The sequence below is a fragment of the Lycorma delicatula genome, chromosome 3, assembly GCF_047948215.1.
Source record: "Lycorma delicatula isolate Av1 chromosome 3, ASM4794821v1, whole genome shotgun sequence".
Lineage (NCBI taxonomy): Eukaryota > Metazoa > Arthropoda > Insecta > Hemiptera > Fulgoridae > Lycorma > Lycorma delicatula.
Window position 1 is genome coordinate 84398426 of NC_134457.1, and position 19836 is coordinate 84418261.

The 19836-nt window shown below is 28.0% G+C and overlaps 1 protein-coding gene across 1 annotated transcript in view; it reads right to left on the reverse strand.

The window, feature by feature from the left end:
• The window catches only part of LOC142320924 (synaptogenesis protein syg-2-like), a 900325-nt gene that overhangs the window by 330193 nt on the left and 550296 nt on the right, over window positions 1-19836 (reverse strand). Inside the window, exon 3 of the mRNA XM_075358908.1 lies at window positions 14635-14770. Coding sequence (XP_075215023.1) covers window positions 14635-14770 — 136 coding nt within the window. The remainder of the gene's footprint in view (window positions 1-14634; window positions 14771-19836) is intronic.

The window sequence follows — 19836 nt, forward strand, 5'->3', positions numbered from 1 at the left end:
TTCTCCCTGTATGTATTGATTGTAGGATTTTCTATTATATTTATTTCACCTAATTTCAAACTGAATACAAATTCTGATTCGTATAGGCTTCTGTTGATTACCGTTTTGTAATATTTGATTTCAGCTTTTATTGAGATATCCTTTATGTTGTAAATATCTTTTGTGAGTTGGTTGGTCAATTCTATTTCTCTCGTTCTTCGGTGATTATGTTTTTTGTTTTGATTTAAAAGATATATATTTATGTTTCACATAACTAATGATTCCAGTATTTTAAGTAGTTTCATTTAGTAAAAAAGAACACAACTCAATGATAAGAACAATTAAAAAAGTACCGATTTAATGATATAGTAAAGATGTATTCATGGAATCCATAAAATAATAAAAACTTTAGAAATAAATACTTTTTTCTACGACTGTATTATGACTTCTGAATTATGCAGCTGAAACCTGTATAATACTGAGGGTCATTCAAAATCAAATTTTCATAATGATTCAGGTGTTCAACCAATCAAAAGTCTACTCTTTTCAGCCACTGACCCATAAGAAATGATGTTTAATGTATCACCTCATCTTTTCTTACTTTGATTTTTATCCAGTTTAGTAGTTAGTAAGCAAAAGTTAATTTGAAAGTACATTTTTTGTTTTTTAACCTCCGTGTCACCGTTATGCATACTTCAAGGGATGAGATGAATGATTTTTAGCGTGTATGAAAATGCCATGCCAGACCGGGATTCAAACCTGGGATCTTCGGATGAAAAGCCAAGACTCTACCACTCGCGCCACGGAGGCCGGCTTGAAAGTGCACCTGTAAGTAACTAAGTTTCTATATTTCCGGCCTCCGTGGCGTCTCGGCCTTTCATCCGGAGCTCCCGGGTTCAAATCCCGTTCAGGCATAGCATTTTCACACGCTACAAAAATTGTTATTCATTTCATCCTCTGAAACAACACCTAACGGTGGTCCCGGAGGTTAAAAAAAATAAAATAAAATAAAAGTTTCTATATTACAATTTTTATCCTTTAGTTAATTGTAGGATTCTGGAGCAGAAATGTCTTTTAACACCTATATATATTAAAGAAAAGGCAGAACTTATGACTAATAAGCTTTTACCTCAGAAATGTACTGTTTAATATATTTTAATTTGTAAATGATATTCTGTAAACAATGTATTCATTCTACCGTTGATTTAAACTAATAATCCCAATATCTTCTCAACCGTAGAAAAAAGTACGGTATGCCAACTTTTGCGAAGTTTACAATACTCTCCAAGAATTGTGTCGTAACTTTCTTCGCACTCGTGCATTAATGACTATCATTATAGGCTTGTTGCATAATGTACTGTTATTATGCGATAATAGTCGTGTTACTTTAACACAATTTTACTACAAATTTATTTTTTATTTTTTACACACACACACACACACACACACACACACACACACACACACACATATATATATATATATATATATATATAATTATAATAATAATAAAATCACAAACTATAAAAATGGAACATTTATATTATACAAGTTCTGTAACAGATAAATTTTATTGAGTAATAAAAAGCCATTATTTACTGTTAATGTTCTTTTTATTGAGTATAAAGATTATCATTTTATTTATTTATTGTTCACTTTATTTATACAGCGGACTATTATGTCACGTCAACATGAAAGTTTATAGCAATTCGACCAGATCATACTTATATGTATCTAATTTATTTATTTACTTACTTATATTAAAATTTGATCGTTAAAGGCCTTATCAGAAAAATTTAAGTTACACAGCTTGATTACATACTTGTTTAAAAATAGCTAAATAAATTTTAATAAACTACACTGATCTTCATCGTGAAGTAGTAACATCTACACCTTTTATCTAATCGATCGTTGGTTCGAATCCCAGTCAGGGTTGTCATTTTTCATATACTAAAAAAATCACCGCTGAACAGAGACTATAATCGGCTGGTTAGCTAATTATAAATAAATATCAAACTGCTTAGAAAACGCAATAAATAAAGAATATGTCAGCAAACGAAAATAAATTCATGAAAAGTTTTAAACGTAGAAATTCTTTTTAAATGAATGTAATCGTTCAGGAATAAAAAAGAGTATGTAATGTCGGTCAACATGTATGTTGATCAGTGTCAATTTTTTACATTAATTAAAAAAGACTTATTGTACTTCCATTACATCAACAAAATTGATCGATTGAAATCACTATAACTTGGAGATTTCTTTCAAGTAAATTACAAGTGTATATAATACGAGAAAACTTTTTTAAGTACCTTATAAAACGTTAATTGAACTGATTTTTGCTTATTTTCCGAAAGATCAATTTTATGCTAACCCATACAAAATTTCAATTTTCTAAATAATGCGGTAATAAGGGTAATTTACATATAAGTAAATAACTGAGAGCTTTACCGTAAGGAATACATAGATTTAGTAAATTACTTTCTATTTAAAAGTTATCAGCTATTCGAAAATGTAAATTGGAAATATGATACTTCTTAATGCAGTTTAACTTTCTTAAGGATATTTAAAAGGAATTCCCAATTCACATTTTAATAGAATTCTCTGTTATTTAAATAGAATTTTAAATTCTGAAATTTTATAATTATAAATAGGAGGTAGAAGATTCGTCCTTATGTTGTGTCATTCTTTCCAGTATAATTTATAGTAAGGCCCAGATATATATATATGTAAGTTGAAACAAAAAGGTTTAATGGCTATTCATTTTCGATTCCACTTATTAATGAGAACATAAAATATGCTAAAAAAAAGAAATGCCAATTTCTTCTTCATTTTCCTTCTGTCCATCATTTTATGTTTTTGTAAATAAAATTTAAGATCTCAAGATCGGATTGAGGATTGAGTATAATATTTGTTACACACATATATATATACACCAGTTTTTTTTTAATAAATTAAAAGATCATGGTGTAAACACGTAGTAAATTTCAAATTGATTGGTATTTCAATATTTTTATATTGAATAAAAATATTGAAATATTTTTATTTCAGAAGTAACTATACAGTTCCGAAACAAGGACCATTTGAAACCATCAAATTTACCTCTTAATTTAAGTTTCAAGAATTTCATTATTGCTTAATTTTATTCTTACAATCGAAATCGAAGGAATTTTTTTGCAGAAGGGTTTTTTTAATTTTCTTTTGTAGAACATGTCCTGAATTTTTTTCCGTTTGTTTGCGATAGATTATATAATGAGATTTAAATTATAGATGTGACTGGAAGGGCATTATTACTTTATCTAGAATATTTTTAAATCAAAAAAGCCTAACAAAGATATGTAAAAAATTAAGAGGATAAATAATAAAGGTTATTGGAATTATCAATGGTAGGAGAATTATTCCTTATATCATTTGCAAATGTATCACATGCTTTCGATATAATGCAAAATGCCAGGTACAATAGCTTGGTCAGTTACCATCTTCCAGAGTTATTCTTTCCCGACAATTCTCTACTTGCGCAGTAGATGACTGTGGTCCAATTATGATTCATCATGGCGGATGGATCTTTAATTAAATCTTATATAGTACTTTTCATATATCTCACTACTAAAGCTATCCATTTAGAATTAGTTTCTGATCTGATTTCAGAGTCGTTTATTGCAGCATTTAAAAGATTTACATCACGTAGGGGTATTCCCACACAAGTCTTTTCTGATAACGTTCCAACTTCCGTTCCACCAAAAATACACTTTGTAGATAGTATCAATTTTTAAATTCAGAAAAAAAATCAGACATTCAAGGTAAACTACACAAGGTATAACCTGGTCATTTATTTCTCCCTCTTCATCCCATTTTGGCGGTTTATGGGAAAGCGCAACCAAAGGCGTTAAATTTCATATGCTTCGTGCAATAAAACACTACTAATAATTGATTGATTTTAAGGATTAAGATTCCTAGATTTATCTATTATTTAAGATTGTTGTTGATGGGTATGGTCGTACAATTGGTGATTTAGAAATGAAGATTAGGTTGACGGATTATTTAAGTAAAAAGGTTTAATGAAATGAAAAAATGATGTATTTAAAAATCCTCGTGCCATGGCAGAACTTTTCAAAGAATCTGGCAGACTAAAGAATATTTTAAGTGCTTACCTGATCATTTTGCTTAGGTAAAAGGATTACTAGATGAGAAAGGTTTTAGATTGCAGGTCACCCGTGAAGAATTTGAGCAGTTGTGTGCAGATTTAGCAGATAGAGTCAGAGGTCCTATCAAACAAGCTCTAAAAACGTCTAGCTTTACTATGGATCTCATCAGTAACGTTGTGCTTATTGGTGCTGGTACACGTGTGCCGTTTGTAGAAAATAGATTAACAAAAATTGCCGGTCAACGTGGCGCGAGTAGTAGCGTCTCGGCCTTTCATCCGCAGGTGACGGGTTGGAATCCCGGTGAGGGTACGGCATTTTCACGTATGCTACAAATCATTCCTCTCAATCTCTGAAGTGTTAATTAACGGTGGTCCCGGAGGTTAAAAAAGAAAGATTAACAAAAGTTGATGGAACTCAGTAAAATTTAAATACAGATGAAGCAGCTGTACACAAAGCTGCTCTTAGTACTGGTTTTAAAGTTAAAAAGTTCATTACCAGGCAATTGCTACTAGAGTTTTCCATTATAATATAATGAAAAACTAAAAAATATATGATTGTTTTTATAATTCGGAAAGTTTGTTAATATTATAATATATGCAATTGCGTTAATGTATTATAGTAAATATAATATAAAAGTAAAATATAATGTTTAATGTATAATGAGTAAATATAATGTTTAAAACTATCTCCATTGGTACACCAGGAATACAATTGCAACTTCCATCAGGCTTTATTTTATCCTTAAAGCAGAATTCAGGACGATATTTTTTACAAGGTATAACTCAAAGAAAACGAAGCGTTCCGTTATCCATGATTAAACGGACTTTTTTCTTTATTTTCACTTGTTCAACATGTCCTTAAATTTTTTTCAGATGTTTATGAGAGCCATCCAGTAAATAGCGTATTTTAATAGAGCATTGTATTCTAATAACTTTAAGTATCTTTAATACTTAAATATAGAGAAATGAAATAAATCAAATGCACTTACCCTTAAATTGAGATATTTTTCTTCTTTTTTTTTATTCAAAAAGTTGATCTATATTTTAATTGCAATTTGTGTGTTAACTTAACAAAGTTCGTAGGTATGAATCAAATTACACTAGGATTTAACTTACGTTAATTTTTCAAATTATTATTCTTCTATTTCAATTCATATTATATAATTTTTATTCTTGATATATTTCGTGAAATTTATTAATAAACTATCAGAACCAGCAATGCTTCGCTATTGTTAGACATGAGTATATATGTATATATATATATATATATAGATTAAATGAACACAACTGAAAGTTTGATAAAACATTAACAAAATGAATATTACGGTACGCCACAAAATCTAACCTTTACCCTTTCTCACTGACGCTTTCCCCCTTTCCTTTCTCCCTTTTCCTTTTCACCATATTCTTTTCTCATTTTCCTTTTACCCGAATGGGAAAGGGAATACGGTAAAAATGAAAAACCCTTTTACATTTTTACCGTATTCCCTTTCCCATTTCACCACTTCCCCCTTTCCTCTTTCTTACTCTTTCCTTTCCTCATTTCTCTTATCCGTTCATCTTTCCCCTCTTTCCCCCTTTTTCTCCTTTCCGTTTCCTTTTCCCCGTTTTCTCTTTATTTCTTTTTTAAATTTTCTCCTTCTTCACTTTTCACCTTCTTCGGTTTTACCTTTTTCGATTTTTCCCTTTCTCCATTTTCTCCCGCGCGTAAATCGGTCCATTAGTTTTTTAGTCTGTAGCGGACACACATATCGAAAACATTGAAATGGAATCGTAAAATATTTAGTATATGTGTGTGTGTTGCTTTTACGTCCAACAGAGAGCGCTGTTTTTAAAAAAAAACAAAAACATTTTCTTACGTGTCACAAGTGTGACATCTTAGGTATATAAAATATAAATAGTAGGTACATAAAAACAAGCGCGTATTCGAATGCAATGTTGTGTCAATATTTCAAAGCAATCGGTGAAGAACTTTCGGAGATTTAAGCTTTTGAACAAACAAACGTTTACATTTTTATTTGATCAGATTTACAGGATCCATGATTTCTAAAGTTTTTTCCTTCAAATAGCTGGTTTATTATTTTAACGAATTATTGTTTGTAAAATAATTTAATAAATTTTATTTAATGTAAAATATTTAATTATTTATAAATAATAACTAAAATAATATAAACTCTAGAAAAACACTAAACACTGAAAAATGTATATTATATTTACCTACGTTTATAAAATATAAATTATAACTGTCACAGAATAAAGTATTCTGAAAAATTCTAAAGATAAAACTCTTTAAAACAGCCGAGTTACAAAATGTGAATTGATTTTTAAATAAACCGAAATACAAGCAAATATACTAAAAAAATGAAAACGAAAAGAATGACTGGAAATAGAATAAAGGAGAATTTTCTTCATTATTAAAAAATAAGAAGACCAGAGAAATCGGCTTACTTTAATATTGCTTAGAAATCGGTCATAAAATCAGTTTATTAGAAAAACTACTTTAGTAACAGTAACGCAAAAAAAAATCCTAGTTAAATAAAAGTATGGTTCAATATCCATAATAGCATTTTAAAATTTTAACAGCCTGTTAAAATTAATTATTGAAAAATGTTTGTGAAATGTAATTATAACATGAAATAAGCACAATTTGAATAAATTCTAACTTTATTGAACCCTGTATAAAATTCGTACTTGGAAACAAAATACGTTGTACATTTTATTGGTTTAGACTGTTAAATTTATTTATACTTTCGATCGATTTTTTAAAAAGAATCCATATTTTATTTATAATTATTTTAAATATTTTACAAATAGATAAATGTATTCCTTTTTTACTATGTTGCATATAATATTTGTTCTGTTAATTATTATAATTTATTTTTCATTATTATATTTTATTTTATTTTTTAAATAGTAATACTTTTACTTAAATATAGAAGATAATTTACGAAGAATGTAAGAAAATTTTCAGGACATATTCTACTGGTGAAAATAGAGAAGGTAGTTAATAAAACATATAGGTTCGAAAATGCTTTGTTAGCGAGTGTCTGCTGGTGAAAGATTTCGCCCTAATTTCTGCAATTACGTTAAAATTAATTCGGACTGTAATTCTTGGAAACTAAATTAAGGGGTAAGTTTAGCAGTTTTATATAAAATTTGAACTGAAAAATTAGAGTAAAATAGATCCCAGAACTGTATTTTCAATAGTCTTCAAGAAATCTGGGGTAAAAGACAAAAGACTGGTGTCGAAAAACACACTATTTTATTTCTGAAGTAAAATAACTTTCTTAAACTCATTAAGATTTTAAACAAAACTTGTGATGGGTATGATTAAAGTCCACATTAACTAAATACAAACGTGAGAATTTCAAGGTTTATTAAAAACAAAACTTATCTAAAAAGTGGAAGATTTTAACTAAGCATTAAACGAAACAAAATGTTCAAAGTTAGACAACAAAAGAATCAAATATTTCAGAAAAATATGTAATACAAACATAAACAATAAAGTAAACTTACAAACAATTAAATAGACTGCTAAAAATGTTCTTCACCATAGTGTATACAGCACTATACCCAACAAATAGTATTTTTGTGGCTTTTCAACTCGTTTGTTTTGTATCAGTTATATCGCACTTGAACTACAATAACAAAACGTTTCTCTTATATTCTGCTTCTGCTCATATACTAATGATTTCAAGTAGCTCTACAGGCAAGTAGTGCAGAGTTCAGAAGTGTTAAGTCAGGTAACTTTGGAGGAAAAATGTTAGGTCTGCCATGTCCATTCCACTTGTTTAAAAGATTCGCATTAATTGTGTCTAACTGCTACAGAAAAATGTGCAGTTGTCTCATCATCCACCTCGCGTTATCACAAAAACTTCTTCCAATAGATCTGGCAAATTATTCTGAACATTTTTAATATGAAGCCTTCCAAGACATTCCCATTAAAATTAAATGGTCCCAATATTTTGTGGCCTAAAATACACACCAAACATTTATATAAAACGTGTTTCGGTATCCAGTTTCGACGGTGCAGTGTGGATTTTTGTGAACTCCAATGGGGCTGTTTTTTGTTTTTTTTATTAAAACCTCCATTACAAATAAATGTGGCTTCATCGATAAACAAAGTAGAATTTATATTATTAACATTGTCCAAAATCCAATGATGAAAATTTAAACGTATAAGATCTCTGAGAAGTAAATTTTGCACCTTTTATAGATTAAAAGGATGAATTTTATCATTTCGAATTATTTCCCATACCTTACTTTGTGTTTAACCAGCCAAGTAAGAAATTATTTTGATGCTGGATAATATTACCAATTTATGAAATAAATTACTCCAAACAAATTTAGATATAATTATTATTTTTTTTTAAATCAATATTTATAACAAAAATGAAGAATCAATTAAATTAACACATCAATAAATCAATTTATTAGTCATCTTTAAAGGTAATTAAAAATTAATTTTATGTAAATTTGTTTCATAAATTGACAATACTTACAATTGATTCCAACAATTAAATTTGTTGTATTGCGTTTGAAGGGCAATAAACATTTAAGTAAGTAAATGGAATAGTGAATAGACAAGTTGTTTCCAACTTTTATGAGTTTATTACGCATTTAACAAAGTTATATTAAGCCTAATAAAGTAGTTTGTTATTTGACCCTAATTTTTTTTCCCCCTAGATTTCTCGGAAAGTGAAAATATTGCTTTGGAATCTATTTTTTCTCAATTTTACAGGTCATATTTCAAACGAAACCACTGAATTTACCTCTTAATTTTAGATCGCAAGAATTACAGTCTGGGTTAATTCTACCGAAGGAACAGAGAAAATCATGACAAAATCTTAATCCATCCGGCTCTCGCTAACGAAGCGTTTCAGATCCTGTGTTTATATGAAGTTTCTTCTTTATTTTAATTAGTAGAATATGTCTTATAAAATTGTTACATTCTTCGTAAATTACTTTGTATATAGAATCTACATTATCTGTTATATCACTGTTCAACATTGAAAAATTAATAATTGATATCAATTAAATGCTGGATTGCGAAGTAAGTTACTACACGAGCCCTGGCGAGTGTTGTAAACTTCGTAAAATTGCATACCGTATTTTTTCTATAACTGAAAAATATTGGGATTATTTATTTATATTAATGATAGAGTACATTATTTACGGAATATTTATTTTGAATTTTTAAAAAAATACATTAAACAATACATTTCTTTGGCAATAGGTTATTAGTCATAAGTTCTGTATTTTCTTTAATAATCATCGATATTATAAGTCAATTCTTTCTCAGAATCCTACAATAGTAGGATTCTAGGATTCAGTATTCATCATTATGATTCAGTAATAGTAATCTAGGATTCAGTATTCATCAGTAGGATTCAGTAATTGCAGAATTCAGTATTTATCAGATACTTATTTCAAAACGATGTATTTTTCGTATGAGACCCACTGACTGGAATGTACTTTAGGCTCCTTTTGAATCTAGCTGGAAAAAATAACAAATGTCATACATTTTAATTATGATTGTTGTGGCCTGAAGTTGTTTATATTATTTTTTTTTTTTTTGTTCCGATACCCTTTCAAAATGATGTATTTCTACTACTCGCATTCTTTCCGTTTAAAATTTTGAGTTGTTCTCCCTAGGTTGTGGTGCGGTGGTATCATACCGAAAAATACATCATTTCAATGTAGAAGAATTACCTAAATTTTATTTTTCTAACTTAATAGATTTATAAGTTATTTAAGGATTCTGATAGTTTATTAACATTCTATATTTTAATAATAATTTTAATATGTTTTTAAGATGGTAATCTTTTTTTATGAAACGTAAAATGATAGAGAAACAGACTGTGAACTTAATGTTTTCAGACTTATTTTTATCGGAATTTTGTTGCCTGTTTTTATGTTCCTAATTAATACTCGAGGCTATGCTATTTATTCTTGATACACTCCTTGTACATTTTTTCTAAATTCTGTTTCTCATAAATATAAATTACTAATCTAGAAGAATATTTTTTTAATTTATAATTGTTGTTTGTTTTATTATTTCTTATACAGCAGCAAACACAGTAATATAAATAATAAATCAGTGCAGTTATTCATTGTTTATTTAAGAAACAATAAAACTTATTCTTTAACTATTTTTTTTAAGAAATGTTGTCTGATTTAATAAAATTCTGTATACATAGTAATAATATTTTATAACACAATAAAAATTTTAAATGAAGTTACAAAAATATTTTAAATTTATAAAATCAATTTTTCTTTCGAGCAGAAATTTCAATCTAAAGTTTAATTATTATCCTCTCTATATGTAAATTATTTCTTTAAAATTTTCCTTTCTCTTCTGTTTTCTTTTGTGTTCTACTTTCCGATTACTTTTTATTATCTGAAATTAGCTTTGAAAATTTAATGATAAGACTTACAGAATTAATTTATGTTCGTTTTACAATTTAAAAATTAAAACTTTTGTTAAATATTGATTATGTATCTTTTTCATAATTAGAAATTTTACAGAAATTTATTTGCAATTTATTCTTTTCTACTTTAATATTTTTATTCTGTTAGAAAATTAGAAATTTTTTACATTCTCGGGTGCTATATTGTAAAAAGTAAATCCAAATGAATCTCTCGGGTATCTGTATTTCTCAACATCTTGAAGTCCCACGAGTGAAAAAAATCTTGATTAAAAAATTTTACGTATTTATCATGGTTGACCTTTTCATTTGGCTTTATATTACAGGAGCAGTTCAGTATGCAATCATAAAGTTTGGTAAGATAGCTTTTGTATTGAAGAAATTTATTCCACCTGTATCATTTATTTAAAAAAAGTTCAAATAATTAATTAGGCAAGAAGATGTTTACGGGATGTTATATTTTAAAATGGATTCTTGAAATTTAATAGTAGGAGTAAGAGCAGGAGTAAGCGTACGTCTACAAAAATATTATACAAGTTTAAAATATCACCATTTCAATCTAACGATATGGAAAAAACGTTTCTTAGATTAGATGTTAATGAAAACAGCTTACAAAGAGCAAAACATGATCTAGTGATTACACTAAATTTTAAGATAAAAATTGAACAATTTTTTTCAAAATTTTACTGTTTCTTGTTTATACTATTTCATATTTTTATATTTGTTGCATACCAAGTGTTAACAAAATATGAAACACTTAGATAACTTTTTAAGTTATTAAATAATTTTAAGTTTTATCTTGTAAATCTATTTCTACTTTCTTGTACGAAGTAAAGGAAGTATTGTGGTCGCGAAAAATTTCGGTTTTCAGGTTTCAATGCAAATAACCATTTTGACCATCCCTGAATCCATTTTGACCAGTTTCAGCGTGACGTCCGTACGTAAGTATGTATGTATGTATATACATACGTACGTATATATCTCGTATAACTCAAACGATTAGCCGTTTGAACCGTTTTTAAAAAGTGTAAAAAAAGCCCAAAATTCAAAAGGATTTTAGACTTTTTATTAACTGCAGTAATAAGCCCTCATTGAGACCTTTTCAACGGTATACATAAGTGGTACATATTTTCATTGGTTCCAGAGTTATAAGTAAATAATATTTTAATTAATGAAATATTTGGATCTTCCAAGGGGAAGGAAAGCACATCGATTCGAATCAGACATCATCTACTTTTTTTTTTTAATTTAAATATATTGATTTATTAATAATATTTTATTAACCTCTGATTGAAAATAAAAAAATTACGATGAATAATATTTCAATAACATAAAAAAAATAATCAGGCTTTTTATTTCCCTCTAGTAGCGATTAGAAAAAATCATAGAAAAAGAAACACATTTGAGGTTGGAGTGTTTGCTAAATTTTATATTTTGTTTTGTATTACTGTTGAGCATTTTTTTAAGATTATTACAGACCAGTTTTGAAACTATGTATGATAAATAATAAATGATTACCATTTTTATAAGGGGTGTCGTAGTTCCAGGATTTTATTAAAAGTTTTATTTTTTAATGCCCTTTAAAATGATGACTTCAACCCTAATCTTTCTTGTTAATATTTTTGAATTACCCGTTATGGGAGTTTGAGGGTCTCATATCGAAAAATAGCTTGTCAAGGTAGGATCATTTGCTAAATTTAATTTTTCAATGTTTAACTGTTAAGTTATTTCAAGGCTGTTAAATGTTATTAACGATCTGTATACACAGTATAAAGTACATGTACAAATAAGCTGTTACCTAGGTAACAGAAATATTTGGAAATATTTTCATTTGCATCATCGTGTTTATTAACAGAGTGATAAAAATGACAGGGTGATAAAAAATTTAAATAATTTTTTTTTTAAATTGATTAAATCTCCCCCCGACACGTAATATGAAATACGTGTGAATACACACACATAATTACAGAATTATTTATTCAGTTTTTAATATTATTGGACTCAAAATTTGAGGAATTTTAGAAAAATTATTTTAAAATGTAGCAATTTATCTTTATTTCCTTTTGTTGTGTTCTCTAACAGCCGAAAAAACAAAACTAGGCATGATGTAACCTCGAAATTACAACGTTTTACGTATATTTTAAATTGTAACCAGCATATAATTTATTAACGTTAAAAACATATTATGCGATATTGAACGTGTCTTTAAATTTCTTATAAAAATTTTGTGATAACAAATTTTTATCTATGTTTCATTTTGCTGTAGTTAGTTATTTTTTTTTTCTTTAAATAAATATTTTTCATTTACAGAACAAGGTAGTCAATTACCACGGAGTTTCAAAAGTATATGGATGTGTTCTAATTTTTTTTCTTTTTTCGGTGAGTCGGAGGAATACCATTTGCGTACTGAATGTCGGACTCCTTAACAGGTTCCGCAAGATGTTATTAAGAGTGCATATGTGTGTCTGCGTCCTACCGATTTAACCTCAACTCTCACCGACCCACCACTACCGGGGTCGGACCGGCAGTTAAGCATCGCGCGACCCCTGGAGGTGCCATCGGGCTCAGGGGATTCAGAGTCTCCGTGCCTCATCACAGTCGCCTATCCATGCAAGCGCAGTGTTTTAACATCGGCATAATTCACTGCTTGTATGGCCTTTATACAAAGGTATATCACATAACGTTATCCAATTTGTATAAATTTTTTACTTAAATATTCCTGAAATCTTACTAAAAATAGTTGACAAAAATATTTACAATTTTTCTAAGTATTTCAGTAAATAATTGTTATAGCCCTAAAATAATGATGTGTTTTTACATCATTAACTACGAGTATATAAACTGGAAAAAAAGTATAGATTTATTTAATAGCTCCCAACCGTTAATAAATTCGTTGTTTTATGAATGTTTTAAAATTTTTACTAATCCATTTTATTGTTTTAATTTTGAAGATGAATCTCATCAGTTCGGGACAATATTCAATTCTTATAAAAAAAGTGATTAAAGGGAATATACACCTTATTTGAACTAATCTAAACATTTTAGTAATTTAATCTCACTTAACGCATTTTTATTGTATGTTCCAATGCTAGCGACTGAATATTATCATTCATGTTGGTAAAAGATAGATAAGATAAATATAAAAAAATACATACATATATATTTAAGTAAAATCTTATTCAAATAGACAACATACAAGGGTGTTTCCCAAAAAAAAAAACATTATTTCTAACTTAATTTAATATATTAAAATTTTATTTGTTAATTTTTAACAAAATTATTTTATTATAAACCTCATGTTTTGCTTGATTTTTTGTGTTTTACGTAATAGTTGGTATAAAACTCTGAAAACAGTTTTTTTAATAATTTCCAAATCAATTAATATAAAAACACAATTTTTTTTACCATAATTAGTGCCCAAAATATTTTAGTATTCTTTTATGCCTGCCTGACTTTTACAAATATAAATAAGTATAATAAATTAACACGTAATTGCATTGTAATTTTCTTCATACAGATCAAATAACAGGGTGAAATCGTTCGGCAATCGTAACTCAAAAAACAATTCCGGACCTTTAAGAATATTTTGCTTATTTTTTACTATAGAATTATTTTCTAAAATAATGAATGTCTTTTCCTGGTGATCACTTTTTATATTTATTTGATATATATTTTTAACTAAATTTTATGGTAACTTAAAAAAACTTATATAATACGATTAATACATTTTTTAATATTTTTATTTATATAAATAAAGATAGAATACAAAATTAACAAAATTGAATACAAAATTCTATGTGCCTGCATTGTAAATATTAATTTCACTTGCTTCCATATTTTTCGATTTTGAAAATTTTGAGTTATTAAAATAATTTATGTTCATACAATAGATTTCTTCATGGAAAATAAATTATATAATTAAATAACTTTATAACTTAAAGATAATTTGGAAAGAGTTTACATATAAATTACGCTTAAATTGCGAAAACATATCAGTTGAGTAATTTTCAACCTAAATAAGCTATATATAATGTACTCCAAGGATATAAATTAATAATTAAGAAAAAATTTGAACTATTCACTCACCTACAACTGTTAAAAATGCTGATCTCCAATCTGTATGAAAAAGAGGTGCATCCGCTGAAACCTCACATCTATATTCTCCTGTTAAAGGTCGAGTCGCATTCATTAACATTACACCTTTTTCATTAGATCGTGATATCTGAAATACACAAGTATTTATAAGTCAGCTATTATTTATTATAAAAGATAAAATAAAATAATTATATCAAATTCTAATTTAAAATCGTATTTGTTCCTTTATTCTACATAAAATTCGAAACTTATTAAATCTAGTCTAAAATTCTGAAGGTTTGTGAATAATACATTTATTCTAACATCTGCACAAATATATATATATATATATATATATGTATATAATAAAATAATATAATATAAAATAATAATATACATATGTGTGCTTTTTAAATCTCTATTATAATTAATGTAATCCCATATATTTTAAATGTAATCTCTCTTGATAAGATGAATTACTTCTATAACAAGTCTGTAGCAATTATAAATTCATACTACATCATACTTAAAGAAATTTGAATCAAGTCTTTCTTTATTCGTATTCTTCTTCACTTTTACGAACTGTAAAAGGAATTATTATTTACAAACATATCAGGAAGGTAAATACTCGTAAATAAAACAGGAATGAAGTATAATAAATTTCTGGTGACAAACTGCAGAAGGTTTACAATGTATTCAGTTGGTGGAATAGGTTGCCCTTCTTTATTGTAATTATACTGTTCACCTGTTAAGAATCACCTGTAAACTGCGGTGAAAATGTCACAAAAATGAATTATTACAAAAATCATCTACCTAACTATTTTTAAGTTTATAATTAAATAAAAATATGACCTTTTTCTATTAGATTAAAGTGAAATTAATATCGCTAGATTGGAATTGACTTCATTTATACAAATATTAGAAACCTTTCTATCGTTTAAAAAAAGCAATAAAATTATTTTATTATTTTTTTAAAACGTGAAATATTTTTTTTAAATATTTGTTTTGATAAAATATTAATAATAAAATATGAATGATAATAGAATGTTGTTCTTTATTGTGTCATTTTTATTATTAAAAAAAAATGTTGATACAAATTTTAACTGTAAATCTTTCATTTATCACAAGAAAAATTATAATATTTAAATTTTTTCTATAATATTTCATATAGTAATGATATAATGTAAACCAGAATTACGGTATTATTGCTTAGGTAATGGAGTAAAAACCTTCAGTAAAATTAAATTTTTTCTTTGTTGTTATTTATCCAGCATGTAAATAGGAAGTTGACATGACTACGAAGGTATGAGAAAAGATATGTTGTGTGAGATTGATATGAGCTCCAAAACTAGAACCTGCGCAAGAAAATAGGAGATATCTAAAATAATATATGAATCAATCCGGTACGATACGTATAAAAAAAATTTGGTACAATACCTTATATACCTATACGGTTATTTTCCAGTAGATATTCGGATGAACCGATTATAGTTCAATTGAATACTTCTAATTCCCATGTAATTAGTTGGAGGGCAAGAGTTTTGCTTCAGAAAGCAGTAGCCTGTTATGTAGTAGATGTTTAGTGTATGCAGAAGAAGCAGATTTTTAAAAGAATTATTTCATCACATAACATCAAGAGGGACATATAATATATATATATATATATATATTTATGTTAGTATGATACGTAATATTTATGTTAAAAAATGTTATCAGTAATATTTCGATTAAAAATATCCATCCTTACCAGGATTTGAATCCTGAACTTTCCTAATTAGAAGCAGCCGTTATCAATCTGCCGAGAAGGTCGGAGCGGAGTTTCTTCCCAAATGTACAATATGATCTGATCAATGTAATAAAATCGTTGATCATTAATACGGGATAAATATTCGGACATCAGAATTATCGATCCGAATAAGTGTATATGTATATATATATATATATATATATTTAGCAGATTGAATCTTCGGGTTATTGAGTATCCACTCTAGTTGGATGGTGAGTGAGTTTCCCAGGAGTTTTTGTTAATTCATGAAAAACGTTCCGACTGGTTATTATGGCATGATCCTTGCATATCACTGATCAAAATCATTATTTTCCCAATTAGCTCAAGACAGGAATTTACATTAAAAATAATTTCGCTGTCCAACATTTAATTTGTATCGTATCTTAATAATACATATATGATATTTCCCAGTTATTTGGACTCTCTTTCATCTGTGTGATGACCGGTCCGTTCTAGTCCCTAAAGTGTAGTGCAAGTGAAAATGTAGGATAAAATTCTTACCCTAAATTTAGATTAGATGAATGCTCACCGATTAGGCCTGCTTTCAGTACGATTTTTGTCTCGTTGCTTGATCCTTCTATGAATTAATCAGTGTAGGATTTCCCATTATTCTCCTTTTATTTTCTTTCTCTCTTTTTCCCTCCTACTTATGAGTGATGTTGGGTAAAGAATAACTTAATTTGTTCTAAGGATGTAGTTATTGTGTCGTTAGTAGGTGAATGATTAGGTTACATTAATAATTTTTATGGTTAGATCGAGAGTTTTTATATCATATTCAGTGACTTTATAAAGAAAAGCCCAACCCTGTGTTAAGATACTTGTTGGGTTAAGCCGGACCTACTAACCCTCTCAAATATATACGTACATAATTACCTAGCTAGGTAGTTGTCTAAACTGCATCCAATAAACAGTTCGTATTTTCTCAGCCTTCGATTACAGTTTACTTATTTGTTCATTTATTTTTAATATCCATTATCCGTGTTAAAAAAATTAGTCTTCTTGTGATAATTTTTACCTAGAAATGACTAGGACACTTTAGTAGCTCCCGATTTTCCAGATAGATTCGGTACAATTTTGTTAATCTATTTTTTGAACGTACTCATCCAAGCTGTGATACCACTTTTAACTACTGAAAATATTTAACCAAACATTATTCATTCACAACAGTTTTTTTCCTTTTTTCCATTGTTTGTCTTCTTAGTAATTTATTTTCAATTTTAGTAAAACTTTCCTTCTTTTATAATAGCTTATAATATCTTTACACTTTCAAATACACTATTAATGAAAGGAAAATATAAAATTAAAATTTTCCTATATTAAAATTGTTTGGTGTTTGGTTATATCCAATCATTAAAATTATAAATATATACGTATAGATAGATAGATAGAGAGAGAGAGAGAGAGAGCCAACCTAAATCGTTTACCAGATTGAAAATATGGGTGAGTGGGGATAAATATATCTTTCAGACGAGTATCAATAGAATAGCATCAATGGAGCTTACAATTACTATTATATCATACACCCATTCTTTACATTACAATAGTGAAGCAAGAGAAGGAAAAAAAACACCTCAAAACTTTCCAAAGGAACAAAATTTTATTGATTTTATTGAAAGAAGTGTTATTAAAGAAAGCAGAATGATTAATGCACTGTATTGTAAACACTCCCCTGTTTGTGTATTTGTATATAATATTTTTCCTATTAAATTACAACCTTATTTATTATTTAAGTATATTTTATTAATATAATAAATCGAAAATTCTCTTCACGAATATTTATAAAAAATTAGGTTATATTTACAAAAACTTCAGGAGGAATTAAAGTATAAAATTAGATTCTAGTATTACAATCATATTATTTTCATGATACTCTCAATTTTACACCTCTATACACTAGCTGCAGAGGCGTCCCTACGGCACGCCCTTCGTAGCTAGGACCTCCGGGCGGATTGTCCTGGCGGACGGCGTCTCGGAATGGGATTATGTTTAAAATTGATTAACACTTGTGTAAAATTTTTTTTTTTTGAATGATTAAAATTTGTATAACGAAAGTTTAATTACAAATTTAACTATAGAAATTGATGCTAACGAATCGGGATTTTTCGCTAGTGATCGGAACATTTCGGTGCCTACTTTTTGGTTATAGTTCATTATTTTATGATGGAAAAATAATCACATAAAAAAAAAACTAATGTGAACAATATATGACTTTCTTGTACGCCTAGTAAATTACATTAACATATTTTTTTTGAGATGAAAAGTACATACAATTTTATATCATTAAAGAATTCTAATATTTTTTTTTGTCTTTTTTTGTTGTTATTGAATTATTATTCATCGTAAACATTTTCTTGCAATGAAAGGTTAATAATTATTAATAAATCAACATTTTTAAATTAAAAAAACGTTAAAAAAAGGAGATGAAGTCTGATTCGAATCTATGTACCTTCCCCTCAGAAATATTTCATTAATTAAAAGTTTTTTTCGCTGTAACTCTGTAACTAATAGAAAATAAGTACCACATATGATATATCGTTGAAAGCTCTCAGTGAGAGTTTATTATTGCAGTTAAGAAAAAGTCCAAAATCCAAATTGTTTTGGATTTTGTGCTTATTTGGACACTTTTGTTTCAGTCGATTGCAATCAAAAAGGGAGGTGCACAACTAAATGTTACAACAGTCCTGAATCCAAAATCTCAACATCCTACGGCTAACCGTTTTTGAGTTATGTGAGATACATACGTACATGCACACATACATACGTACGTACAGACGTCACGCCGAAACTAGTCAAAATGGATTCAGGGATGATCAAAATGGATATTTCCGTTGAAATCTGGGAACCGAAATTTTTCGCAATCACAGTACTTGCTTTACTTCGTACAAGGAAGTAAAAATGTATTATTAATGTATATTTTGCACGTATATCTATATATATGCCATATATCGACATATAATAATATTACAAGTGTATATATGACCACCACGAAACATGTACTAACGAATCCAGGATTTTTCGCTAGTGATCGGTACATTCTGATGCTAAGTTAAAGGACACACACACATGCAAATGACTTTAGCAGGATAGGATATATATTATATTATCCAATCCTACTAATATATATATATATATTTGTGTGTGTGTATGCGCGCGCGTGTGTAAACTCTTGAGTGTCAAGGTTAAAGCCGATTCTCAGTTTTATCAAGTTTATACGGAGTGCTAACGGCTGTGTGAAGCTTGGCCTTGTCGTGAAGGAAAATCACATCTCTGATTGGCTGACGGTTCTTTTTGTTTCTCAAGGCGGTTTTCACTTTATCCAAGCGCTAGCAATAGTATGCAGCATTCACAGTGCAACATTCGTGAAAAAATTCTCTCCAAAGGAAAACCTTTCCAATCTCAAAAGATGGTTGAGAGGACTTTTTGGTCTA